This window comes from Pempheris klunzingeri, chromosome 15, assembly GCF_042242105.1.
Source record: "Pempheris klunzingeri isolate RE-2024b chromosome 15, fPemKlu1.hap1, whole genome shotgun sequence".
Lineage (NCBI taxonomy): Eukaryota > Metazoa > Chordata > Actinopteri > Acropomatiformes > Pempheridae > Pempheris > Pempheris klunzingeri.
Window position 1 is genome coordinate 9417680 of NC_092026.1, and position 26879 is coordinate 9444558.

Sequence of the window (26879 nt, forward strand, 5' to 3'; positions counted from 1 at the left end):
CATGCATTTATTCATTAACAAGATAATAAATGGATTTGATATTTGCTGTAAAACGGATATCCAGTATCTATAGAAACAACCGATCAGTTCAAACAAAGGATGGAAATATCTTAAAGAATACACCTGGTGTGCTTTTGCCTGGCTTGGAAAAATCAAAGGGAAGCAAGTGCTCAACTGACAATCATCCATATGATTATTATACATAAAATCCTGAGAATCTATTTGCACTTTATGTGCAGTATGTGAAAGTCCTATGCTGTCCCTTGTTCATACAACTCTTTCTCTTTCTGTAGGAACCCGGGAGAGGACACTAAAATGCTGGTGTGTGACATGTGTGACAAAGGCTACCATACCTTCTGTCTGCAACCTGCTATGGAATCTCTCCCCACCAACGGATGGAGATGCAAGGTAGGAAAAAGCTTCATGTGATGCTGGATTGTTTATGTAAGACAACATAAAATAAGGGTTATCGTGGCTACTTTGTAAAGTTATTTTTCTACTAAAGTGCCAACCCGCTGTTCATGAGGCCCATATTGTTTCCACCAGGTGTTATTTTGCAGCAAATTGCAACACAAAATTCCCACTGTGTGTGGACAGCTATATTCAGTGGAAAAATATTCAAGATACAGATCTTTGTTCTGGCACAGAATGAAATGTCCACCATCCATGAAAATATGACTTTTCAGTGGTTTGTCTTTACACTTCCTGTGGTTAAGAAATGACTCACACTGGCTGATCTTTTAAAGGCTTCAATTTAGCATCAATGCGGTAGGATAACATAATGTGTATGGGTGTGTTCACGCGTGTGCATGTTAATCACACGCATCTCTCAGTGCAGCCCCGCTCTTCATCCACCAGCAGGGTAAATGGTGTGGCCGTCACTCAGGCAGCTGCTTAACACGCCACCCAATTTTCTGCCACAGTTGGGGGAGGCCATAGCAATAGAGCCGGCAGGTGATGAAAGGTCCTCACACTTGGCTTCTCTATCTGACTCAGCACAGGAGGAACACAACCCACACACATACTGGGTGCCCACCACCAAGCCCTGTTCCCACTCAAATGGTAGTTCTGTTCTGAGTGCAATCATCTTGCTAAGGTAGAGATCAATGAAAAATGAGTCATAGGTCCAGTTTCAATGCTCTGTCATTTTCCTCTTGATGTTGTTTATCATGTATAGCACTAGCAATACCATGGCAGACTGTGCCTGGGGAAAAAAGCATACTCAAGCTGAGTGGCTCGCTAGTCTACTAAACTGTAAAGTCACTATATTGCAGAGAGGAAGTAAATGCTGGCACACCTTCCGCGACCAAGATTTATGACCATGTCTTCTGGAAAATAAGACGATTGGAAATGACCATCACTATGTTGAATTTACTTTTTTTTCTCTACAAAATGATGAATCTTATCCAAAATATCATAGCCTTTTTTTTTTCCAGATTCAAAGTAGGTTTAGAGAACTTAAATATTGAATAAGCCCCATATAAAATTAGTTATATATTACATTTGCATTCACAATAAAGAACCTAAAGTAACCCTACACTAAAATGTATGAACCTGTTTGTTTGAAAGCTGCATAAGCCAACAAAATAAGGCCCACAACAAATCCATTATTTTTTTTTCATCATGAATATTTTAATGGTCTCTTGAATGATATTTTGTGTGTGAAAACAAGTGTCTATACAGTTGTGATACAGATACAGGCTTTGTCAAAATTTGGGCAGCTTCTCTTCATTCCCTGCATGAGCAATATTCTGAAGTGCAAACACCATGTTCAATAGACGGCACCAATTAAGAAGCATGCTGCTGAAATAGAAGCCAAATAGCCATTTTTAACCCAAAGCACCTCTGCTCGCCGGTGCACACTGTTGGTGTGGATATTTTATCAAAACTCCTGACTGCTATGTAGTTGCTTGTGCTACTTTGTGGCTCACAACACTGCTCAATGAGACTGTTCCAGTGATTTTTGTAAAGCTGTGGGACTTTGTTTCCTTGGTACGCGAGGTGTCTTAAAAAGTCGTACTGATATTCATTAAAAGGCTGTTTGTACTATTATGTGTAAACCTAATGGCATTTATTGAAAAATGTTTAGTCTAAATTATCCTTCTGAATAGAAAATTGGCTTTTAAACCATTTAATCAAGCCCTAAAATATTGATGTTTTTTAGTCATGTTTCCACACTCTGCCCCATGAGTTTGGCCCATGAGTCATGGTCTTTAATATATATTCACATTCACTGTGGGCCTGGACAGGATTCATGGTTGTTTCCCATTCCTGGACATCAATGCCAAATCTGTATAGCAGAAACACTTAATTCATACTGCATTGGGTCTGAATGAATTCCAATGTCATGTTGGTAAGAAGGCCTCTTTCGCTCCTCAGAACTGCAGAGTATGTATCCAATGTGGAACACGAAACAGCAGGCAATGGCACCATACCAGCCTGCTGTGTGAGAACTGTGTCCAGAACCAGGACCCTGCTCTGTGCTGTCCTACGTGTGCCTGCATCCTGGACCCTGAGCATCATAAAGACTTACTCTTCTGCCACACTTGTAAGAGGTACGGAACATTTGTTATAATACCTAAAATGCAATGCAATGCAACTGTTTTTTATCCTCCATTTATTCCTGTAACAAATGTATGTTCCCTGGTAAGGAAACATTAGGAAAACCACAGTAATAAATGTCACATTTTGGGATTTCACAGATATCCTTGTCAAACAGTCCTTTAAAATTCCTGTGCACTGCTTTCAGATGGCTACACCTGGAGTGCGAGCGTCAGAACTCAGGCCAAGCAGAAATCCACCCCAGAGAGGACTATGTTTGTTCCAACTGCAGGTCTCCTGCTGCAGAGCAGGCGCTACAGGCAGAGGATATGGACACCGGCCCAGAGCTCAGCCCTCAGTCAGCCTCCATGCACACAGACTCTGAGACTGGCCTACAGCTGGCTAAAAAGCACAAGGACCTAGAACCTGGCACTCCGCTGCCTCCTGAAATGCACAATGACCCCAAACCGGAATTACTCGCTGTTCCATTGCACTCAGATCCAGAGCCTGCTCAGGCTACCGTCCAGGAGGAGAAGCTGGCCACGTCAGCCCAGACGCCTGGTGGGTCTTTCTTCCAAAAAGGTTAGATTATGCACAGGGAGATAAGTGCTCTGATCTCTTTCCTTGTGTTATCTAGAAGTCTTTATTTTCCTCTATGCCCGAGTGTACCTCCTGAGAATCTAATCTGTTTTATCATCGTATTAATCATATCTTGTTACTGCAAAGGCGAGCCAAAGAATATAACTCTTTTGATTATACAAAATCATGCACACAAGCACTAGGTTATGCGATTGAAAATGAAAGAAAATCTTTGTAGTTCAAGGTTCATTCATTCAGCCTCTAGCCATGCAGAAGCAGTTGAAAGTTTTGGCCATGCAAGACAAAATAAGGCTGTCGTGTCGGCGCTGATGAAGTTTTGAAAGTTGCAGTTGTTGCAGATGAAAGCTTTGGGAGTTGTTTGGACTGAGGTTGTTTGGACCAGAGAGAAGCACTTTGTGAGGACTTGCTAATAACCAGATGGTGTCCTACTAGCAACAGATTAAAGCAACTCCATTGTGTTTGTAACTCAGTTTTGAAAGTTAAAAGTACTTTGTTTCTCCCTCATGTCTCATGGGGAAGGTAGTATGTTCTGCCAGTCTATGTGAAGAGAAATTGATGCTTGAGAGGGTTTTTTTTTTCCCCCACTGTAGTGCATATCAAAGTGAAACTACACAGTACTTCTTGACACAGAGATGGGCACTAAAGTTGGATGCTAAAACCACTGTAAATCAATATTACATTTGACTTGCAGTCGTCTTTATTTCGGAGACTAGTCCAGACTTGGTAATGGTATTTACCGGGGTGAGAGGTTGTTAAGACACTGTGACCACATCTGATGTCTGTCATATCGCTGTGTGCATCAGGTGCAACAGGTGTGTGACACTAAATCAAAGCACAACAAGCTGTGTTGTCATGAAGGGGCTTCAGTGGGATTCATTCTGTAAGTCATGCCCTGTGGATTCAGGGATTTCAGACACTTTAGGCAGAACAGAAGAACTGCGTTGTTTAATTGTGGTTGCTTTTATAACCTATAAGAGTAACTAACAAGGATATCACCGATCTATAGTGAAACTTCGAGATAGCCCTAATGTTTTCAAGTCAGAATTATTAGACTTGGAATATTACATATGAGCCTTTCTAGCTAGATGCCTTTCAGTAGCAGAAGACCGTCCCACTAGTAAACCCCTTCACTGGCTGTCTATGATGTTTCCTCTGGTCACTGGGCTTTTGTGATTTACTGTAGTGCGAGCTGTACCAACACTTTGAGTTACATGATGTTGGTATCTGCTTGTATGAAGCTCAGAGCTGCATCTCCACTCTGGTTCATGTGAATTCTACCTGCAGTGGAATGGAGTATCAGGGAAACTAACGGTGAGCTCGCCAGTGGTAGCTACGCTGCCCACTCTGTCTAGACAGCAGACTCCACTGGCAGGAGAGAATGGATCAGAGTAGCATGATGGTGATGATATTAGATCCCGTCTGCAAACCTGCCTTGGAGCTATGCTGGCTCATTCATGGCTGCTCACACAGATTGCTTGCTCTGCTCACATCCACATGTGCTCTGACTTTACTAGCTTTTTCCTGTGATCATGAACTGCCTGTTCATTGGATTCAGTTGGCAAGGGGATGCTTCTCCCACTGTGGTTTGAAAAACATGTTGAGTGTAGTGAGCAACTGATATGGGTTTTATAACAGCCGACGCTAATATTTTGAGAGCAGGGTGATCGATGATAAAATGCAGATATCTTGTTTGTTTGGTTTTTTTTGCACCTGATAAAATACAAGAATTTAATAACAAACGAGACACAGAATTACTGAACATTTATTTATACACTAACCCGAAACCCTTGAAGCCCGCTAACGTTACAATTCCCGTTATATTATTCACATGTTCTCTCGAAAAGACATCAATCTAAAATACAAACATTGTACATGTTATTAAGAGTGGCCAATTGAATTTTGTTGGCCTTTTAAAAACTAAAAAGTCTCTTGAAGTACGTAAAATTTTATTTTTGTATTTGACATTATATGGGGGAAGTTACTGTAATAATGTTCTGAAATATACTTCGATATTTTCAGATTTTTTATGGCTTTGTTATATGATATCATAACTATGCTGCCAACTGCTAGCAACATGTAGTGTAATTAAAATCATTAACCGGAGCTGTTATCACCTGCCAGGATTCTCCACCACTCAGGGTTTAACAGCAGGCTTACTGTGACTGAACTGACAGATGCTGTTAGATCCATTGAGCAACTGCAAGTTCGACCTGACTTTAGGCCTCTGCTGCATTAGTCAAAGCCCTGTATTTATCGTAACCATCACCTTATTCACTGTAGGAGATATAGGAAGCAGGGTGTTGATATGAATGAGAATGTGTGTTCGGCTTGGTCAATAGTTGAAAGCTGGAGATGGTTGGAGGCCCATCTCCTAATTGACTTTCTGGCATCGGCACCGGATGAGCACCTGCAAGCTGCACAGTCATGAGCCCAGAGCACACAGACCCTGGGATGTTGGTTGTCATGGTAACTGCTTTCCCTGGCAGAGATGCTTAGCAGGTGCATGTGTGTGTCAGGATCAGTGTGACATGGGAACTTGTGGATTGAAATGGTGGGTGCCTCGTTAAGACTAGGCTATCTGTACGGTCAGAGGCTGTCTGGCAGTATTTTGGCTCGATGTGTGGATGCCCGATAGCCAGGAATGACTAGTTCTATTCATACCACACTAGTCAAACGCATTGATGTCTTTAATACAAAAGGAAATGGAGAGAGAGGGTAGGAGGCACTAGATTAATGCTAAAATGTAGCCTGTGATAAAGGCTTGCCTCCTTGTCTTTCTGTGCATTGTGATTGCTTGTAAGCCACCCACTTCTGTCACATCCTTTTCAAGGCTAATGCAATATTTCATTAAATCCGAGCAGTGAAATTAATTTTACATGTTAGACTTTCTTTTCAACTTATCCTAATATTGAAGCATATAAAATTCCCTTTTCCATTTATTGGTTCAAGAGATTATTGTGATCTGCACAAGGTTTTTCTATGTTGAATTACAAGTTATAAAGTATTACCATTATTCACATTTTTCTAAAAAAAAAAAAAAAAAAATTAAAATGAAAAGCTCAGTTGTTTTACTAAATGGGGAAGAGTTTCCACGACTGTGGGATTCACATTATAGTATGGTATTGTTTGTTTTTACCATTAGAGCTGAAATGGTGAGTGGATAGAATAGAAATCTCTCTTATCTTGCTGGGCATCCAAGCACAGCATTTCCTCCACGGTCCACTCTCTTTATTCCCTTACCACTTTATCTTAATGTATTCATTATCATAATCTCTTTGGACTCTTAGTTCTCTCTATTAATAAATGCATATCAATTTTTTGGTATATAATCCATTTCTTTCTTATATAAATTTTGATAATGAATCTTCTCTCTTTTAGAAGTCAAAGCGGGAGCAGACGTTGCTGAGAGGCAGGTTACTGAACCCTCTGTCAACAAAATCCTAACGGAATTCAAACCAGGTTTGTACACACTGATTATTTAATTGGCACTTAATCTGCATTGTGGAGCCTCGTATTGATTTGCATTAATACAACAGCGATTGCTGTTCTGCTCACAGTTTAAACATTAACAGGCTGTAATAAAACAAGCCAAATCCATATGCCATTTATATTTATGATATTAACATTTCTTTAGTGATGTTGACCACTCAAGAGCTATCAGATGGAAGTGGAAACCAATACAGTGTTATGTTTTTTTTCACATGTTGCTCTGACCACTGTGCATCTCCTTTTACAGAAACAAAACCAGCAGCAAGAGCCCAGCTTACATCTGCAGAGAGTCCTGCATGTTCAGCAACTCCCTGCCAGGAGTCGGAGTCTTTTCCAGCCCAGTTCTCTATGGAGGCACTACAGACACAGGATACTGCATTACAAATCAAACCAGCAAAGACAGAGGCCTGCCCTGAGCAGGGCATGGCCAACCCCAGCACAAAGGATTTAAAGGCCATCATCTCAACCACCAAAGAACCAAGTACTGTATCAGTACCTTTCATGGACCAACCAATGGAGATCTCACTACCCCAGCCTTTGAGTATGGATGTAGTCAGGGCTTCTTTCCTGGAAACTGTTCCAAAAGAACTTAACAAGGAGAGGAGTGAGGGTATTTTTCACAGGAACCTGACAGAGACTGTTAAGCCCTCAGCCTCCAGTACATCAGAGGAGATGTACACTACACAGGAGAGCAAGCCTAATCTGTCACTTTCCAGCCTGTCTTCAGAGGAGAAACCACAGAAGACATCTGTGGAAAGGTTGGCAGAAATGGTTTCCTCTCCTTCCCACTCCTCCCCTCTGGCCCGAGGCACATCTCCCAGAGAACCACCCCAGACCCAGATCCTACCTTCACTGGGCGACCACAGCAGTGTAATACCCACCACCACACTTATACCACTTACCCCTAAGATTGGAATGGGAAAGCCCGCCATCACCAAGAGGAAGTTTTCTCCTGGGAGGCCACGAGTGAAACAGGTAGGAACCTGGATATCATGTCATAGAAGACCTCTGGGTCGCTTTGTGTCACTTTCCGCCTCAGTTATGCCTTATTCATCTTCCCAGTAAGGAGCGAAGGCTAATAATTAGAGCTCCCAACTACTCCTAAATGACATGTGTGCAAGTGTCCGGTGGTCTCTGCTCTGTGAAGGTGGATTACGTTTTTTCGGAGACACTGGATTGAATGAAGCAACTTACACGTCTCAGGATATGTTTTTCTCAGTCAAGTTATACCTTGCAGTACAATGTCTATGCAAGAGGACAGCATGGCGAATTATGCTTTTCCCCAACTACCTGCAAGCTCTTCATGTTTTTTTTAACACGGTGACTTGTTGGTCACAGTGTTCATGCAGTATTCAGTTGAATTATTAATTATTTCCACTATGAAAAATATATTTTCTATGGCTTTTTAACACCTTTTACTGAGAGTCCTCTCCATATTCCACCTTAGTTTCATTTTCATCAGTCACTCTGTTCATCTCATTTCCACATTACAAACATGTGCCACGTTACAATCCAGCTGAGGGTGAGCATTCATCAAGTCAGACATTACAGTGACCATTATCATGTCCTTATTGTCTCAATATTACACCTCCAACTGCAGCTGGCCACTAGTGAAAAAAACTTTGAATACCTTGATAGTTATAAGTGTCCCAGTGTCATTAAAATGAATGAATTATAACTGAGACACTGAATATAGACTCTCTCAGACAAATAATAATGGGAATTCAATTACACCCATGGCTATAATATATTATGAATGATGCTGATGAGGGTAGACTAAGACTAGACTTTAGTTTGCAAAATGTGCTTTTTTTTCCTAGATATATCCCATCTCTTAAATAAACATTGAAAGGCTGAAATTAATTTGTTACACAAGACCTGGGGAAATTTATTCCAGAAATTAAAATAAGATATATATTTGTAAACGAATATCCCACAACAGGGAAATTTACAACGTTACAGCAGCAGTGGGTACCAAAAATAGAGTGTTTAGTACAATACAACACAAACAACAAATAAACTAGTGGACAGTGATATAAACAGGAGGATATATATAAAAAAAAAAAAATGTACAGTTTAGGCAAGAAAATTTGAGTGTTCCTTCTCTTTAGTCCGGCATGCTTTTTGTCTGATGCGCTCATCTGCTGCCATGCTGACGCAGTTCCCTTTATTTTGTCAATACGCCAATCATACACGGTTGTCATGGCAAGAGGTTGTAGGGTCTCTTTCCTGCCATGATGCCCCAGCAAATTATGCTGTGTGAAATGCAACTAACACAATTGTGCGCTCCAGTTTTGCATTTACAAAGAGTCCATCAGAAACATGCCTCTTGAGCTCACATGCATGAAAAACTGTAGGGATTGGCTTCAACACAGAACATAACTTATCCTGTTCACATTTTGGCACATGAGAAGCTTTCTAACACTGTAGCACTGCGTAGTTGGATGTGCATTGAGTAGTTCCCAAATGGCTACATTAGAAGCTCACTACATCTCTCTAACATCTTCCTTTGTATGTTTTGTTTCTTCGCTGGCTTTGTTTTTAAGTTGCTGCATTTTGTCGCCCTCCTCCCTCCCTCTCTCTCACTCTCTCACCCGCCCCCCCTTACCTTAGGGTGCATGGAGCCCCCATAGCAGTGTGAGCTCCCCCTTGTCCTGGTCGCCAGACCAGCCAGAGGGGTGGGACGTCCCAAAGACCAGGCAGTCCTCTGGCAGCCCCGGCTGGAGCATCAGAGTGGTAAATACTGTGGCTCACCAGAGATGGCAGGGCAGCAGCTGCCCTCTGTTAGCCCTCTGTTTACCCTAGTGCTGCGCACTCCCTGAGCGTTCCTCAATGTCACTGTGATATATATCGTAGCCTTCTCTAACCATTACCACCACCTTACAGTGAGAAGAGGAGAATTGTAGACCAGTGCTAGGTTAATATCTTTAGAAAGTCTAACTGAAAGATGTGGCTATATTGACAGTGGGTTTTGCTGGACTTGCATTGAATTGAAATCAAGGATATGGTTTAATCAAGACATCCAGTCTACACAAATATTTGGTTAATAATAATTGTGAGTGAATGTGTGTTTCCTCTTTGTCAGCCATGCTCTGATGTGATCTCTTCTTTTATGTCTTATTCAAACCCGCTCAAGTATTTTTTTCTTCTTCTTTGATTCTGACTTAGTGAAAAGTCTGTGGCAGTTGGTTGCCATGGTGACAGCCATTACTCTTAGCACAGCAGGGTGAGGGTTAATTTGTACGCTGTGGCAGGGGTCCAGTCTAGGTTAAAAACTAACATACAGTGTGTCTATCAGGAGGCACAGTGGCCTTGGTTTGGGATCAGTGTCGAATGTGGGCTAAATGGGAAGGGATTTTGGGGCAGGTGCTCCAAGGGTTCAGTTAGACTTAAGTGTGACAGTCATGATTAGACAGAGGCCTCCTGTTGGAAACGTGCCAAGGGCACAATGGAACTCTCATTTTTTTTGTATAGCTCAGAGGCCTTTTCTCATTTCTCTCACTTGTTGGCTGTGTGGCAGAAATGTCAAATGTCATGAGTCAGGTTTTTTTCTCACGCATTTGCATGATGTTCAAATAATAATGTTACAGATTTCTAAAAAGTTAAGATTTCTAATGTCATTTTTACCTCTTTTTAAATTGTACACACACAGTATTTTCAAAGCCACAGCAATTCCAATATAAACACTTCTAGCATCCATTCAAATAACACTGCTGAAGGTCATTACCTTTGTAGAACTGGATGAGCAACGCTCCTCCCACGGTGCAGTATGCACAGTCAAGAATATATACACACCTGAGAGTTGAAAGTGGGAGATGTGAAAGGTTACCCACAGCAAACGTTTAAATCTTTGTCTGTCTGCTGAGCAAACTATGAATTGAACAGTTCAGCGTGTGCAAGACAAACAAGCTTTTACAAACAAGTGGAGCTTGTTTATACCTACCTCTCAGGTGCCGCACTGCTCATTTTCTGATTTCTGTCTTGCCTCCACAGGGTCGAGGCTCAGGTTTCCCTGGGAGGAGGCGGCCCAGAGGGGCTGGTCTGTCAGGTAGAGCTGGGCGTGGTAGAGCCAGAGGCAAGAATGGAGCGAGTCCCAGCATCAACCCCGGGGTACGTGCTGTCAGCTAGATGACAACTCAACATGTTTGGCAAATATTGTCCTATATGTAAAGCAGTGTTTGTTTTTCCGTCAGCTGAAGACATGGCTGATGTATTGCAAGAAGTAGTAATGATAATGACGGCATAAATTGTTTGCGAGTTTCATTTCATGGTAAAGGCTGCACATTTCATGAGGGCCAGTTTCCTCAATACCTCCAAATAATGAAGCAGTTATAGTAGTAGTAGTAGTATACTAGTGTATGTATCCAAACTGATCACATTAACTCTTATGATGGTGCATCTTTTATAGTGATAAATTATAATGTTTTTGTCATAACATTATTATGTTTGTTCATTTTGTGTATTTTTTGTCCAATATGCAGATCACCACAATAGAAACACCATACCAAGTCAAGGAGGAGGAGGAGAACGCCATGCATAACACAGTGGTCATATTTTCCAGCAATGATAGTTTTACGCTAAAACAGGTGTTTGTTTATTTCATTCTTATGAGTGTTGCTGATGCATTTAATTTTGAGTCCTCATCTGTGAACAGCTCCATTCTCTTAGATAGCCTGAAATTAAATCTGTGCTTAAAGACCTCTCCCACAGGAGATCATTAATTCTTGTGGAGATACTGCCAACTGCCTGCAGGACTCGATTATATAACAGAGGATGATATCGAAATTTTATTGTTTCATACTTTCTGCCTTCAACCCAGTGCACCTGTACTGACTTTAATTCTGTAAACAATAACTATCCGACAGCCACTGCAAAATATTTATCAAGGCTTTAGAAACAGCAGGACCCATGACGTCAACAGTGGGGCATAGTAATTCAAAGATTGAGATCTTATTGCCAGGGAATGACATCATGTCATGATTAAGAATATATACACTTGAGGTGCTGCTTATCAAGACACCAACCTGCAAATTGCTTAAGTGAAACAAGTCTGTACTTAAAAGGCTGTTCTGCTGAGCTCTCGGATGTGAATATAAGTGTGAAGCAGGGGCTGAAAAGGGCTCACTCAATCATCCTTGTTAGGAAATTCTTTAAAGTGAAGAGCATCATGCATTCCTTTCACCTTGCATTTCAATATGATTACTGTATATCTGAGGATAAAGGACAACTGCACTGTCCTTATTGACCAAGCGGGTTGAACCGAAGGAAGGCATTTTCTTCGGTATTCAGGATAGCATGCAGCAGCATACATAACAACTTCTGCTGACAGTGCCAGTGGCAGAATATGCAGAACATATTTGATACCCATGTGGGACATGGGGACAAACTGAGTTGAAAGTTGGTAGCAGTGGCCAGATTTTTTTCTTTCTGACAAGCTGAAACTGACACCAGCTGATTAGTTTCTTTGTTGTTGTTTTTTTTAAACATAAGAAGGTAAAAATTAACTGGGAAAATAAGAACGTCAAAAAAATGGGACTCAGTGGGGGATGTTGGTGATGTTCTAACTTTTGCTTTAGTAAGATAGAGTAACTCATGATGTCTTATTTCCTTCTAGGACATGTGTGTGGTGTGTGGAAGTTTTGGACTTGGTGCAGAGGGCCGACTTTTGGCCTGTGCGCAGTGTGGCCAGTGCTACCATCCGTTCTGTGTTGGCATAAAGGTACATATAACTATTGAGTTTGTACATTACACATACAGTATAATTGAGTACATAGCAGAAATGTCATCCTGTCATACACAGGCCTGCATATACATGTGTCTGTTACTTTCACAGATCACCAAGGTGGTGCTGAGTAAAGGCTGGCGCTGTCTGGAGTGTACAGTGTGCGAGGCCTGCGGCCAGGCCACAGATCCTGGCCGCTTGCTGCTGTGTGATGACTGTGACATCAGCTATCACACCTACTGCCTCGATCCTCCACTGCAGAATGTGCCCAAGGACAGCTGGAAGTGCAAATGGTGAGTAACTTTATGATGACATATTGAACACTGTCCTTTGTTAAGCAACTCAGGTTTCCAAAATTAAGTTGAAAGTCAGCCCACATTAAGTTCTTTTTCAACTTCCTAAAGGTAAAGTGAACGTCTGAAATATTTTTATGGAGAGGGGATGAACTGTATTTAAGATTATTTTGAATATTATAAATTAACAGGAAATAATTTCATATTTGCAGCATGTGGACAGTGAAGTGAGTAGGCAGGATTTTTGCAGCACAGTTGATCTGCGTTATCCTCTTTGAAGTAACTTGGGTAGAATGACCTCTGTCCTCCCTGTCTCCTGCAGGTGTGTGTCCTGTACCCAGTGTGGCGCCACAACCCCAGGCCTAAGGTGTGAGTGGCAGAATAATTACACCCAGTGTGCCCCCTGTGCCAGCCTTGCAACATGCCCCATCTGCCTGGTGGACTACAGTGAAGGCACTACAATTCTGCAGTGTCGCCAATGTGACAGGTGTGCAGTGTTTCTACACAACCTGTCAGCTCAAGAGAACTGGTCTCTACTCAAGTTTTTTTCTTCTTCTTTATATAACCGACTCTTTCCTAAACCTTCTCTGCTATCTATAGATGGTTCCATGCGTCTTGCCAAGGCCTCCATTCTGAGGAAGATGTAGAAAAAGCTGCAGACAGTTCTTTTGACTGCACAATGTGCAGAGCTTTCAAGACCACTAAAGGTAGGAGCACAGTGATTCCTCTAAATGTATTTTTTTTTTCTTTTTGTGTGTCTGCTGTAGAGTGAAAAGCTTTAACTATGACATTTGATCCTCCTGTTTCTGTGGCTTACTTTTTGTAATGGCTTTTGTGTATCCTGCGTTGCTGCAGTTGTGACCAAGGCCAGAGACGCCATTGAGCCTGTAGTTATGACGCAGATCGTCACAAAGGCTAAAGAAATGGGTAAGCACAGCACAGCTTCAAAACTGATGGATTGTGAACAACAGAGATTTTTTTTTTTCTTTCTACAAGATGGTGATTTGACTTAGGCTGATATACAATATGCTAACAGCCATGATTATTTTTTTGGTCATTTCAGATCTGTCGAGAACCTACACCCAGGATGGAGTTTGCTTGACCGAGTCTGGGCTTTGTCAGCTCCAGAGCTTGTCTGCTACAGCGTCACGCCGCAGAAAATCCAAACCGAAGCTGAAGCTGAAGATCATTAACCAGAACAGTGTGGCAGTGCTTCAGGCTCCTGTAGACCACCTTTCAGAGCACTCTCGCGATGAAGACATGGAGGACAACAGAGGTACTCGTCCTCTCGTACAAGCTGCTTCTTCTATATCATTGTGTTTATTACAGGCCCTCAGCACAATAGTGACTTGGATTATCAATGCTGGTACCCCTGGCCCCTAATCCAATGATTTAATAATGTTTATCAAAACTCCAGAGTTTCAACAATTATTATTATATTAAGTATATGTATCAGAAATGTATATAATCAGTATAATATGTTATATAATCAATACTGATTTGTTAAAAATGGTCAACCTTGGATCCAGATAGTGGGATGTAATATCCCTAGTTAGGGGGTAAACATGTATTATCATTACCATTTATACAGATCAAAAAGAGATATCGTAACAGAATAACCATTTAAAAAAAGAAATGTGTACGAAAAAGAATTTGTTCACTAGAAATGAAGGTCCTTAATAATGGAACTGGTGAATTTAATTTCAATCAGGCTAATGTCCTGCCACTGAGTGGAGTTCAGATAGAATTGACCCTGGTGCTGTGCCGAGGGGCCTGGTCGGGGTGTTTTCTGCCAGAGGCCTGTCACTCATCATCAATGCTCTCTCCCTCTTGCAGAGACGGAGCTCCTAGATTGTGAGGCGAAGTCTGACTCGAGCCTGGAGAGAGAGCCAGCAGAAGACGACTCCAAGGGGGCCGACGGCGGCAAAAAGAGGAAGAGGAAACCGTACCGGCCGGGTAGGGCACCTGATTGAAGGAGACAGCTCCTCTGAAGCGTAAAATGGTGCAGTACATGGCCGCTGTAGCTGTAGCAAAGCACTGCCATCTCAGGGCCTCAGATGTACAGAGGGCTCTATCTAGTGTTTCTGAGCCTTCATGCTGAATGCACTGGACAATTAATAGAAGAGTACACTCAAACTCAGTACATCTCAAATCATATATCATAATTGTCATGAAAATTGTAATTTTGTGAGTAAGTTATTAATAACTTCTTTTTTCAAGGCATTGGTGGGTTCATGGTTCGTCAGAGGAGCCGTCCAGGCCAAGGTCCAGGCAAGGCCAAACGATCCCTTTGCAGAAAGGATTCCTCTGGCTCTGTGTCAGAAATTCCCATTGGAAAAGATGAGGGTCTGTACACAAATAATCTATACACACATCTGTATTACAACAGACTGTCCCCTCATCTGACTGTTTGTTTTTATGTGGTGGTCTTTTGTTTTAGGATGGACAGAGGCTCTGCCTGATACGCCTGTGGATGAGGCGCCCCCTGGACCAGAGGTCCCAGAAAAAATAAAGAAACGCTACCGAAAAAAGAAAACAAAACTGGAGGAAGCTTTTCCCACCTACCTGCAGGTCTGTCACCTTTGAAAGCACACTCTTACTGTTTGACAGGAGATTGTAAGATTGTAAGATTAAGTTTTTGTATTGGTGTATGACCACTATAGAACCATATAGTACAAATGGCTATGTAACCATTCTGGAGGTACTAACTTTATAATCAATGTGTTTAAAATAGTAGCTTAGTTTCTTAGTTATTTGCACTAATATCTGCAAATAACTAGTTTTAATAATAATAATTAACACTTTACCTTGTCAACACAGGTACTATTTTTTTTAAATAGTATATTTCATTAGTTGATTGCAAATCTATTTTTGTTTTATTGTTATGCAAGCCTCCCATTCATATGCAGGACTTGTCTGGTCTTGTCATGCCATATCTTCATAAAATGCATTTTGTCTCACCCTTGGGAAGGTTGGGAATCCAAAGTACATTGCCTGGAAACCACTTACAGAACTTTGGTGCACAGTGCCCCGTCTGTGAGCTTTTTGGAAAGATGAACAGCCTAGAGGAAGTCACTGCAGAGGATACTCGTCTCTGATCATGCTATCTAAATGGCTTCTGCCTGAGTTGTGAATTGACATACAAAAGCTTAACTGGTGATGACTTCAAGGCCCCCTGTCTCCAGTCTGTATCCCAGTGTCACCTTTTGTTGGCCAAAACACAGATATGTGATGTGCATTAAGCCACCGGCAGCTGTCATTGCTGCTCTTTATCCCACCACAGTAGGGGGATGTTCAGTCTAACCTAAAGGTCCAACACAGCGAAGCACATTTCATTAATTATTGAAATAGCAACATGTTGGGCTTTTAATGTCTCAGTGCAGCAGGGAGCTGCAATTGCATGTCGTTGAGGATAGTAGATGACTTGTGGGTATAAGTGGTTGGGGGAGGTAGGTGCTGACAAAAGTGAGGTCAGCAGCGACATGACTGTTAGTTTCAGGGCTTCTCTGTTTCACTTCGGTCAGTTCTCATGTGGCTTCAAAGTGTGCTGAATACCGTCTATGTGACATGGTGATGTGTTTCCCAAGTATCATGTTAAGAAAGGTGAACTGACAGTTCTTGAAGAAGAGTGTCGACACAGAGAATTGACCAGTGTTCTGTGTTGTCATGTTCAGGAGGCATTCTTTGGAAAGGACTTACTGGACAAAAGCAAACAGAGCAGGCAACAGACAGTTGAATCAGGCTTACTGGAAGAAGGGCAAAGCCAAGTGGAGAGGAAGCACCCCACCACCAGCTTTTTGGACCCTTCATCAGACCCTCTGCTCAGCGCCTCAACAGCTTCCCTTCCCAGCAAAGCAGCAGCAGCACGTACGTATACACTCACAATGTCTTTTCTTCCAGACAAGGGATCTAATGATTCATTAATTCAAGGCACTGCGTTGGACTAAATATTCGATATGACCAAATGACCGGGAAAGGCTTACATTAGACCAATGCTGGAAAGGCTGTTTCTGGGGATACAGTGTTGGCGCTTATTTTTATTTTGGCACATAATATGTTTTATTTCATACATTTCTCTCACTCATCTCTGCAAGTGTCATCACAGAGTGCGGGTATTAATACAGGAGTAAGTGGGTATAACAGGTCTACTGAACACATGGTCAAACCATATTTCACCCATTCATACAAGACAAAGTCAAAGTGTCAAAGGTTAATCTCTGGCCATGAGCGTTGAGAGACTCCATTCACAATCCTGCTACACTAAGGAATTACACAGAATTAAATTCCATCATAATCAAATTAAATGAAGCTTCAGTTTCTCCTCTCTCTGCAAGCTAGCTCTTTCCCGCCTGCCCATTCTGTCTTTTGCTTTCTCGATCTTTTATCTCAATTTCACTAGATATGGCACATGCCCCTTGTGCTGGCCTTAAAGACAGACTGGTTGCACAACCAGGAAACAAAAGTCCATATGCCTGAAACAGAATAGTAACAGTGCTAGAAACCACTCGCTAACATCTATGCACACTACTATACAGAAACAGTAGAAAAGCATTATAACTAGACAGATTATTGCTTTCCTTGACACAACCAGCAGATAGACTGCAGTAGAAGTAAACTAGGATTGTCTAGGAGTGCATTATATTAAGTCAATGTAAGGTGAACAGGGATGGAGTCTGATAGATGGATCCATTTTGCTAAAATATCTGAATTTGTTAACTTAAAAAGAAAACTCTGAATGTGTGGCAAGTGTGTCAGATGACAGCACAGTTTAAAACCTTAATTAGCAAAGACTAACATCCAAAACATTCATGTAGTTGTTTAGCTAAGAAGCAAATCTGAAATCTACGCAGCAATGCTTGGGCATCAGTTCTTTGATTGGGAATCTTCGAATTTTTGCTCTTGAATATTAAGTACAACAGGTTTTGTATACAAAAATTGCAATAACAAAAGTAAATTTGACAATGAGCTTGAAAGATACCGAATTGTATCCAGTAGTGAGGTTAAAAGGATGAAGGAAATAAAATACTGTAACTTTGGTTGGAAAAAAAAAAAATTTACATCACTGTGACAGTCGTCAAATACTTTTTTCTTATTTCGCCTGTATTATACAGAAAAGAGAACGTTCTTAAGGGTGAAAGCTGTAGCATCGAACTGAATAAATGTATAATGTCTCTGCAGTCGATCCTTTCTTTTGACAATAGTAAGTTACACAAAGCTTGAGGTCAAATGGCCCACAATTATGTAAATCAAAGGCTAGAATAGCTTTATTGGATGAATTCGTATAGTTTAAGATGGAGATGTCCATCTGCAACATGTTTTAGTATGTTGTCAGATGCATTTGGTGTAGTACATTTCATTCAGTCCCTTAGAGGCCAGAAAGCTTTATGTTGTCTGCACGTGATTCTGATAATGCGTGACATCCAGATGGAGGACAGGAAGTGAAAGGCAGAATGGAGGTGATGGAGGAAAACCTATACTGTGATAGTTTAGCTGATATTACATATTTTGTTCAGTTACAGGGGTTCAGATTCCAACAAAGCAAAGAAAACAGTAACTTTAATGTCATAAGCCAATGAAAGGGTAAACTACATAAACATAGCCACATAAGTTACGTTATCTTTGTGCAGTGACCACTTTGTCACACAAACATTATCTTACTCTGCTCCTCCTGACTGCAGATGGGGGTACACAAGCCATTTTTGCTGGCATTTTCGGTAAATTTCTTGCATTTTTGCCGTCCTTACAAATATCAACTTCTGTTACTCAATAAAAGCTCCTTGTGGTTTCTCTGTTGGATTGATTTTAGCATCCGTTAATAACACAAACCATAGGCCTTGCGATTTTGTCTCCAGTGTAGAAAATCACTTCCTGACTTCTATCTGCAGTTGGCACCACAGCAACGCAGTGATGTGACATCATGTGCAAACAAGCTATTGTTAATATACAGTTTCTTCTCGTTTCCTCAAGGCCAAATTCTGTATGTGGCATCCAAACAAATGGTTCCAAAACTCATTTTCATGTCCATTCAACACCACCATCAATTATGATTTGTGACGGTTTGGTTTTCTTTTTTTTTTGTTTCTTCCTATTTTTCCCATCTACAGATACGTCTGAGGAACCATTAGTTGATCTATCTGATGTTCTGAACACTGATGCAGACATCTTGGGAATGCTCGGAAAGCCAAGCAGTGACTCTGGTGCGTCATAAATCTCACAGGCAGTCACAGCAGCAAGAATTTATTAATAGTCACTTAACCGTGGGTTTACAAAATCTTTTCCTCGCGGTTCAGAAACTTCCTCAAGCAGCAAATTTGTTTTGCTTTGGCCACTTTTTTTAATGTCACATTCTTTAACAATACCTTTTGTTCATCTTTGGTTTTATCTTTTGTTTGTTTGTCTGAACCGTGTTGTGCTTGTTCTGTCTTCACTATTTTTTCACTCATTTTATCTGGTTTTTGGTTCTTGTAGGTCTTGATTTTTGCCCCTTCCAGGTTGACAGCTCACCTCCTCCTTTTGGTAAGGGTGCTATGGCCTACTAATCCCTTGCTTTAGTGCATTCTTCCTCTCTTACAGTGTGTGTCCCTATCTGAGTGTGCATGTATATAAGCTGCTTCATCCTTAGCTTTTCTCACCCATTTCAGATTGTTTTAACACACATAAATTGCTTAGTGCTTACCTAACCCAGTGCACAATATTCACTCAAATGCATATTGTGTGTCAGTCTTTGTTTGTGAGCCTCCTCAACCTTTTCAAAGCGGTAGCATTTTTCAAATAAACAAGAGAACAACTTCATAGCTGCCTTATCGAGATTGTCCTTAAGACAGCAAAGAAACAAACTGACAAGGACATCATGGCATTAAAGAAATTTGCACTTTAGAACCCAACCATTTAGAGAGCAATAGGCCTTGGTGAATGTCCTTCAAGTTCCTGATGACTGAAGGCTCTCAGTCCTGTGGCTGGATGACAAAAAGCACTGCAGTACTTGTGCTTAGTGAAAACTACTTTGTTCTCATGAAATGCCCCATGGGCTGATATAATTTTGCTCTAAAATAGATACTGCGGCCATGTTAGTTTGAAGTTTTATATTGAAGAAAGATTGGGGGGGTGAAATTGAAAGTATAGACAAGAGTAGGGAAATATTTCCTTTGCAGAGATCATAACTGTATGCTGTGTAAACTAGCTTAAGAAGTTTGATAATGTTGCTTTTAATGTGGTAGCAGTGTTGTAACCCACATTTTTTATATATAGGTTTTCTTGTGGATTTGATCAGCGATTTTAAGAGCTGATGAAAGTTGCATGCTTTTCTTTATCAAGAGACTTATAGTAGTATTGGCAGTTTTAGTACAAAAGATTTTACAATTTTAAGAGGTATTCTCTTACGCAAACATTAAAGTGTTTATGTACCTTTTACTGAGAATTAGTGTGACCTGTCTGTCTCTCAACAGTTCCCAAAACACTCCTTTTAAACAGCAAAGGAACCCCAAGGAGCTGTAACCATATACTGTTGAGTTTTGATTGTATTCCACAGGCTGTTAAGACAATAAACATGTTCTTACTTCAAGACTATATTTATGCTCACGTTCTCACGTTCATGGTCGGGTATTTTGTTGGTTGCTTTGTGCTTGTCTATGTGTGTGTGTGTGTTATGATTTGTTTTTGTGTGTCTGTCTGTGTTTCCACAGCTGGTCTGGACATCGGGCCCCTGACGGACAGTTCCCCAGTGGCGCCCCAGTCTCAGGCTGGCCGGAGGACACCTCGAACCCTCCCAGAGGAACCCCTGGACGGCATTCTCAGCCCAGAGCTGGACAAGATGGTCACTGATGGTCAGTGTGGCAGACCAGACATCCAGACACTTGCAGTTGTTTTGAAACATCATACAAGATGAATAATGATCTCTAATGTTTTCTCTAATTCTTTCATTTTTTCAGAATCAATTCTCAGCAAACTTTACAAAATTCCAGGTTTGTAATTTCATCCTTTCTTGCAGAACTTTCAAAGCTTTCATCCATTGTTGTTTTAAACCAATGAATGTAACCAAGAGCTCCCTAAGCAGTGTTTGGAACAATGGTTCAATATTTTGGTAAAAAATGTTTTAGAGGTTAGTGAGAAACTGTACAAGTATCCTTCAGGCAAAAATTCAATTATCCAGTTATCTCTCATAATAAATATAATTAATTTGTTACTATATGAAGGTGTTCACTTTTTTTATATTTACATTCCTCTTTGCTCTCTTTTGTCAACATTTTGTAACAGGTCATCTTTTAGTGGCCATTTACCAATTTGATTTAAAAAAAAAAAAAACACACCAATATGCTATCATAAGAATATTTGTAGCACATGTGGGGGTGGGGGGGTGAATTCTGGCATTGCATTTTATTAATTTTACCCACCTCTACACCTATCTTATGGGATACTCTATTGTATACACCCACATATATAACATTGTACTGTTACCCTGTTACAGAGCTGGAGGGCAAAGATGTGGAGGATCTCTTTACAGCAGTCCTTAGCCCCAGCACGAGTCAACCACCTCCACCACCACAGGTGCCTCACCCCCAGGGTCCAGGGCCTCTCCCTGCCACACCTGGCACTAGTATGCCTCACCACAACGCAGGTAGAGAATTAACTACATTGTCGCTGTCAGAGATAACACTAGACTCTGTTGTTTTGAAAATCTCTGATTCTAATTCACTCCTAAAATCATGTGTGCAGGGAATCCCATGTTCCCAAGGATTCAAATGATCAATGGTATGATGGGACAGAACCAACGCTTCCCTACAAATCCAGGAGCAGGGCCCTGCATCCCAGAAAATTTCTCCCCCCTTAATCGTATGCCTTTCACTGACAATCCAAGGTACATGTTCCTTCCTTTAAACTGTTACATATTCCAAGATAAAACGGACACTGTTGTGATGGTCACCTGTTTTCTTTTGTTCTTACAGGGATAGAAAGTTCAATCAGATGCCTAGAGAGGCAGTTGGTTCATTGGCCTACCCTGCCCATGGCCCTATCTCTGGCCCTACGCTCCCTGGATCTCTGCCTGAGGGGGAAACTGAAGCCATGTCAAATGCCCAAAGGAGTACACTGAAGTGGGAGAAGGAGGAGACACTTGGAGAGCTAGCCACTGTAGCGCCCGTCCTATATACCAATGTCAATTTTCCCAACCTCAAAGAAGAATACCCAGGTTTGTACATGGCTCTACAGTCTTAATATATATATTTTTTTATTGTTATCATTGCAGTTGTTTCTGGGTATTTGTTTGGGTATACTCGGTGTATTTTCCCTGTCACACAGTACAAAAATACCTTGTATGTTCTGTGAGACTGTTGGCATGACAACTCCTTCTCTTATGCTTTCACCAGACTGGTCCACAAGAGTAAAGCAAATTGCAAAACTTTGGAGGAAAGCTAGCTCACAAGACAGGGCCCCATATGTGGTAAGATCACTCACTCTGTTGAATTTGCCAATTTTCCTCTACTATCTCAAAGCCTAAACTCTTTGAACCATGCCAGGCATCGAACTCTCTACTAGTTGCACTGGCATATTAGTATGCAGAAGGCAGGCTCCTTTATCGCATCTGGCCTCTTGCCTCGTGCCAATGCAATTTGAAATCCGGCCATTCACAGATGAACTAATTAACATAGGAAGCTCTGTTCAGTGTTAGAACTCACTCCGGTCTCAGTAATTAAGTTCACTATAAGTAATATTATCTGGTAGAGGCCAGTCTCAAAGACCTAATTTCGATTTTTGTTTTTTAAATGTATCCTGCATTAGTGATTTTAGGTATTGTGCCACTGGTTACATGGTGGTTCTCTTTTCTGGCTTGTTCTTTTGATATCCCACTTAAACATCCTAATCATGATCAGGCACTTATTGAGATTGAAACAGGATGTGCCTTATCCTGCACTCCATGTACAGTATGAAGTCCTGGCTGTGCACCCAGCATACCAAAGCCAAAAAATATTTTTAATAAGCAAGTCAAGTTACTAATGGCAATCCAGCGGCATAGAGCACCTACCCCTTGAACATTTTCTGTGATAAAAGGTCTTACAAAATCGATCAAAATCATATACATATACTGCCCTAGCCTCAGGGATGGAGACACCTTTCTCACTGTGTCAACTCTTTGCCACTGAGGATGGAACCTTCAACCCAGATGGCTCATATTGCTCAATTACAAACAGTACGGATATGGTTAGAGAGTGAAAATAGTTTTCTTCTCTTTGTGGATGTTGTAGCTTTCTCATCCCCACTGTTTTGCTTACCAGTTCAGCAGTGTTCACAAACAGCCAGCACTTTGGTGATTTCTTATAACTTGTTTTGGGGTTGTATCTGCTGGTTGTTCCTTGACCCATACATGTAAGAGGTTATAAAAAATCATAGTAGTCATGAGGTCTGGTACCTGGACTTGTGATGGAAGCTGGAAGTCTTTTTTTTCTTTAATACATTTGCTTGCCAATGCTGAAGCACCTAGTAAATTACTGAGATATTGAAACAAATGGTATGAAAGAGAATTAAATGTTGCATTACATTAAATGTTGCATGCACAGCTCTGTAGTAGTGTGAGTGATTTTTCTCCTGCATCACACTTAATACAGAGAATCAAGGTTGCGTAGGAAATATTTTTCTAGAATCTTGTGTTTTATTAAATACTGCTGTCTGATTTGTTTTTGTTTTGCAATTGTGATTGATTTGCTGTTTAGCAAAAGGCAAGAGATAACCGAGCAGCCCTGCGCATCAACAAAGTCCAGATGTCGAATGAGACGGTGAAGAGGCACCATCCACAGCAACAGCCCCCTGAGGTGTTTGATCCCAACATACCACTAGACACAGAACTGCTGTTTAAAGACCCTTTGAAACCAAAAGAGTCAGAGCATGAACAAGAGTGGAAGTTTAGACAGGTAAGAGTGTATGCAGTGGAGTCAGCGAATGCAGCGGCAGGTCCACTTTATATTAAGACAGCTAAGAAGTGGTGGTTTAATAAAGCTCCCTAAACAACTGCACTATCCTCCACATTAACCCTGATGACATTGGTGGTTAGTAGGTCCAGTTCATTTTTGGCATGAGACTGATATTTACCACATCCCTTTTGATGTCTAATCCCACTTTTCATTGTGCCCTTCCAACAGCAAATGAGGCAGAAGAGCAAACAGCAAGCCAAAATTGAAGCCACTCAGAAATTGGAGCAAGTTAAGAATGAGCAACTCCAGCAGCAGCAACAGCAGCAACAACAGTCAGAGGGAGATGGCAACAACAGTGGTAACCAGAGCCCAGACTCCCAGCCAAGCAATGGCAGCATGTCCCCCATGCAGCCGCTCAACTCTAAAGAATGTTTTGCAAGACCACAGCTACCAGGGACGCCCACTTCATGTCCTCCAGAGGATGTGTTCTTACGACCCCCACCTCCCCCTCCATCTGGCCCTTCCTCCCAGCCGCAGTCCCCACAGGTATTCTCACCAGGTTCATCTGGTTCCAGACCCTCTTCTCCATGGGACCCATATGCCAAGATGGTCGGGACCCCAAGACCACCAACTATCGGGCCAAATACGTGTCGCAGAATGCCTGTGGAAACTGGTAAATCCCCCACCGCCTTGATGGAGCAGCATGACAGAGGGAGGCCATCTCCTGCTCATGAATCTTTTGGCTCTCCAACATCCATGAGCAGTGACCCTTATTCCAAACCTCCTGACACCCCAAGACCATCTGGGGAAATGGACCCTTTCCTCAAGCCCATGGGTCCCCCCAGGTCCAGTCAGGCTGCTCAGGGAAGGCCCCCAATGGGTTCTCCAGGCAGAGACCCATACTCAAGGCCCATGATAAGAAATGAGGCCTATCAGCGCATGGCACAGAACAGGATGATCTTGTCTGACCCTTACTCAAGGCCTTTACTAGCACCAATCCCTGGAAGCAATGAGTCTGGCTCGGTCCCTCTGTTCAAAACACCTATGCCTCCTCCTCAGACCCAGGATCCCTTCAATCGACCAGGTCCACACACAACCGACAGGTTTTCTCAGAATCACCAGAATGACCCCTATGCTCAGCCTCCGCATACTCCAAGACCCTCTGGGAATGACAACTTCACCAGTCCTCCTAGAATGGGCCAGCATCACCCTCAGGTGCACTCATTTGCTCAGCCAGGACCAATGAGTCAAATGTCTAGAAATCCTTATGCTCATGCACCTTCCACTCCAAGACCTGACCACTTCACATATGACCCCTTTGCCCAGCCCTCTGGTCCTAACAAGCCAGCTGCTGACCTTTTCTCTCAGTCTTCAAGTAACCAACGATCCATCAATGAATCTGGTGGTCAACCTCGCCCATTTTTTGAGCCCTATGCCAGACCTCCTGGTACCCCACGTCCACATGACAACTATGGTCAGCCTTCAAACACGCCTAGTCCATCCTCAGACCCTTACTCACAGGCTCCTTCTACTCCTCGCCCCAGTGGAATGAACCAGTTCACTCATCAGTCACACCCCGGACAGAGAATGTCACCTTCCCACTCAGTGGACCCTTATGCGCAACCACCAGGTACTCCACGGCCTTCTGTGGGGGAGAGGTTTTCCAAGTCACCGGGTAGCCAGAGGGGGCCAATGGAGCCATTTACCAGTACACCTGGGACATCGAGGCCAGGGAGTAGCGACATGTTTTCCCAGCCTGGGTCCTCCAGACCAATGCTTAATGACCCCTACGCCCAGCCTCCAGGGACCCCACGGCCTGGTCCTGATGGGCTCAGCAGACAAGGACCAAGGCTAGGACCAATGGGAAGCCAGGATCCTTTCTCCCCACCTCAAGGCAGGCTTCAAGAGCCGTTCCCTCATCCAGGCTCACAAACACCAAAACACCCTAGTGTTTCAGAAGATGGATTTACTCAGTCACCCTCCAGAAGACTCAGTCAGACACCTGGCCATGACCCATTTGAACAAGCCCCCATGACCCCTCGTCCACAGTCAACAGAGAAAATGGAAATGAAAGATCAGTCGGGAGTAGGTAATAATGGAACTGTACCTCAAGACCCAGGCCAACTGTCTAACAACCCACAAATGTCTGCTGCCTCCTCTGAGGCTCAGGGGATTGCTGTTGCTGAGAGCGAGGAAAGACTCAGACAGGTATATGAATACTGTTCTTTGTTTTATTCTAAATCTAATTTTTCATACATTACTAATAAAATTTTATTTTGTCACTTGTATTTTATTCACTTCAAGTAATTTCTTAACATTTTTAAATAATATCTTGGGTCATATTTTGGCCATCATTTTGCTATCAGTTGTCTTACTCACGAAGCCATTATTTGGGGGTGAAACCTCAAGTGAGCACACCCAAAATATGTTGTTATTTCTCATTCCATGAAAGAACTGCACGAGTGGTGGTCAAAACTGGATCAGGAACTATGCTAACTGAGATGAAAAGGAATATGTCTGATATTTCCCCAAATACCCTTTTCTTCCCTTTTTAATAGTGTATATCTATTAAAAATACATTTAAACAAATGGTAGCATTCCTTCTGACAGCAAAAAGGTCACTTTTTCAATAAATGAAGGCATAAAAAGTTTTACCTTTTTGTCAGTACGTGTTAAATATAGAGGCCAAATTGTATCCCTGTCAAGAACACCAATTAACACCATGTGCTTACCTTTACCAAATGTTATTGTATCTGTTGTTAACTACTACATCAGACCACAAGGTAGAGGAAGTGAAAAGAAATTAACGCATGCAGCGGTGGTCAATGGACAAATTGACTTTTAACTTGCATTGCTACACATTAGATGTGGAGCTTAAGAAGGACATAATGAATGGCAATCTCTCTAAACAGCCAAGACTAGAGAATTATTGTAAGATATACATGGTCCACTGACCTTGTGTTTAAAAAGGCTTACATTTCTTCAATGTTTTTATGTTTCGTAGCGACAACGAATTAGAGAACTAATCCTCAAGCAGCAGCAGCAGAGGAGTGCTATTCGACAGGAACGAGGCCCTCAGGAGCCCCCTGGCAACATAACCCCAGGAACGCCACGACCCTGGCCTCAGGAGGGCCTTGGGCAACAAGGGGAAATGTTCAACCGGCCTCCTCCACCTTATCCTGGACAAGGACCCATGAGAGGAGGGCCAATGAGGTTTCCTGGAGCTTTTCCAGGAGATCAGCGTGTCCCTTTCCCTAATGAGGGACAAATCCCCCGGGGTCCACATCCTGGAGATCCTAATTTGAGACATCAGGGACCAAGGTTTGTGTAATG

At 42.0% G+C, this 26879-nt stretch overlaps 1 protein-coding gene across 1 annotated transcript in view; it reads left to right on the top strand.

Moving 5' to 3' along the window:
* The window catches only part of kmt2cb (lysine (K)-specific methyltransferase 2Cb), a 57129-nt gene that overhangs the window by 14647 nt on the left and 15603 nt on the right, over window positions 1-26879 (top strand). The window contains exons 9-37 of the mRNA XM_070845806.1: window positions 294-408; window positions 2380-2555; window positions 2750-3123; window positions 6520-6600; window positions 6878-7605; window positions 9244-9366; window positions 10624-10740; window positions 11112-11216; window positions 12245-12349; window positions 12464-12645; window positions 12968-13132; window positions 13246-13352; window positions 13501-13572; window positions 13709-13921; window positions 14482-14601; window positions 14866-14991; window positions 15086-15216; window positions 16320-16512; window positions 18750-18842; window positions 19114-19161; window positions 20328-20468; window positions 20574-20606; window positions 21110-21259; window positions 21358-21499; window positions 21588-21829; window positions 22008-22081; window positions 23349-23546; window positions 23775-25754; window positions 26551-26867. Of these exons, the coding sequence (XP_070701907.1) occupies window positions 294-408; window positions 2380-2555; window positions 2750-3123; window positions 6520-6600; window positions 6878-7605; window positions 9244-9366; window positions 10624-10740; window positions 11112-11216; window positions 12245-12349; window positions 12464-12645; window positions 12968-13132; window positions 13246-13352; window positions 13501-13572; window positions 13709-13921; window positions 14482-14601; window positions 14866-14991; window positions 15086-15216; window positions 16320-16512; window positions 18750-18842; window positions 19114-19161; window positions 20328-20468; window positions 20574-20606; window positions 21110-21259; window positions 21358-21499; window positions 21588-21829; window positions 22008-22081; window positions 23349-23546; window positions 23775-25754; window positions 26551-26867 (6651 nt within the window). The remainder of the gene's footprint in view (window positions 1-293; window positions 409-2379; window positions 2556-2749; window positions 3124-6519; window positions 6601-6877; window positions 7606-9243; window positions 9367-10623; window positions 10741-11111; window positions 11217-12244; window positions 12350-12463; window positions 12646-12967; window positions 13133-13245; window positions 13353-13500; window positions 13573-13708; window positions 13922-14481; window positions 14602-14865; window positions 14992-15085; window positions 15217-16319; window positions 16513-18749; window positions 18843-19113; window positions 19162-20327; window positions 20469-20573; window positions 20607-21109; window positions 21260-21357; window positions 21500-21587; window positions 21830-22007; window positions 22082-23348; window positions 23547-23774; window positions 25755-26550; window positions 26868-26879) is intronic.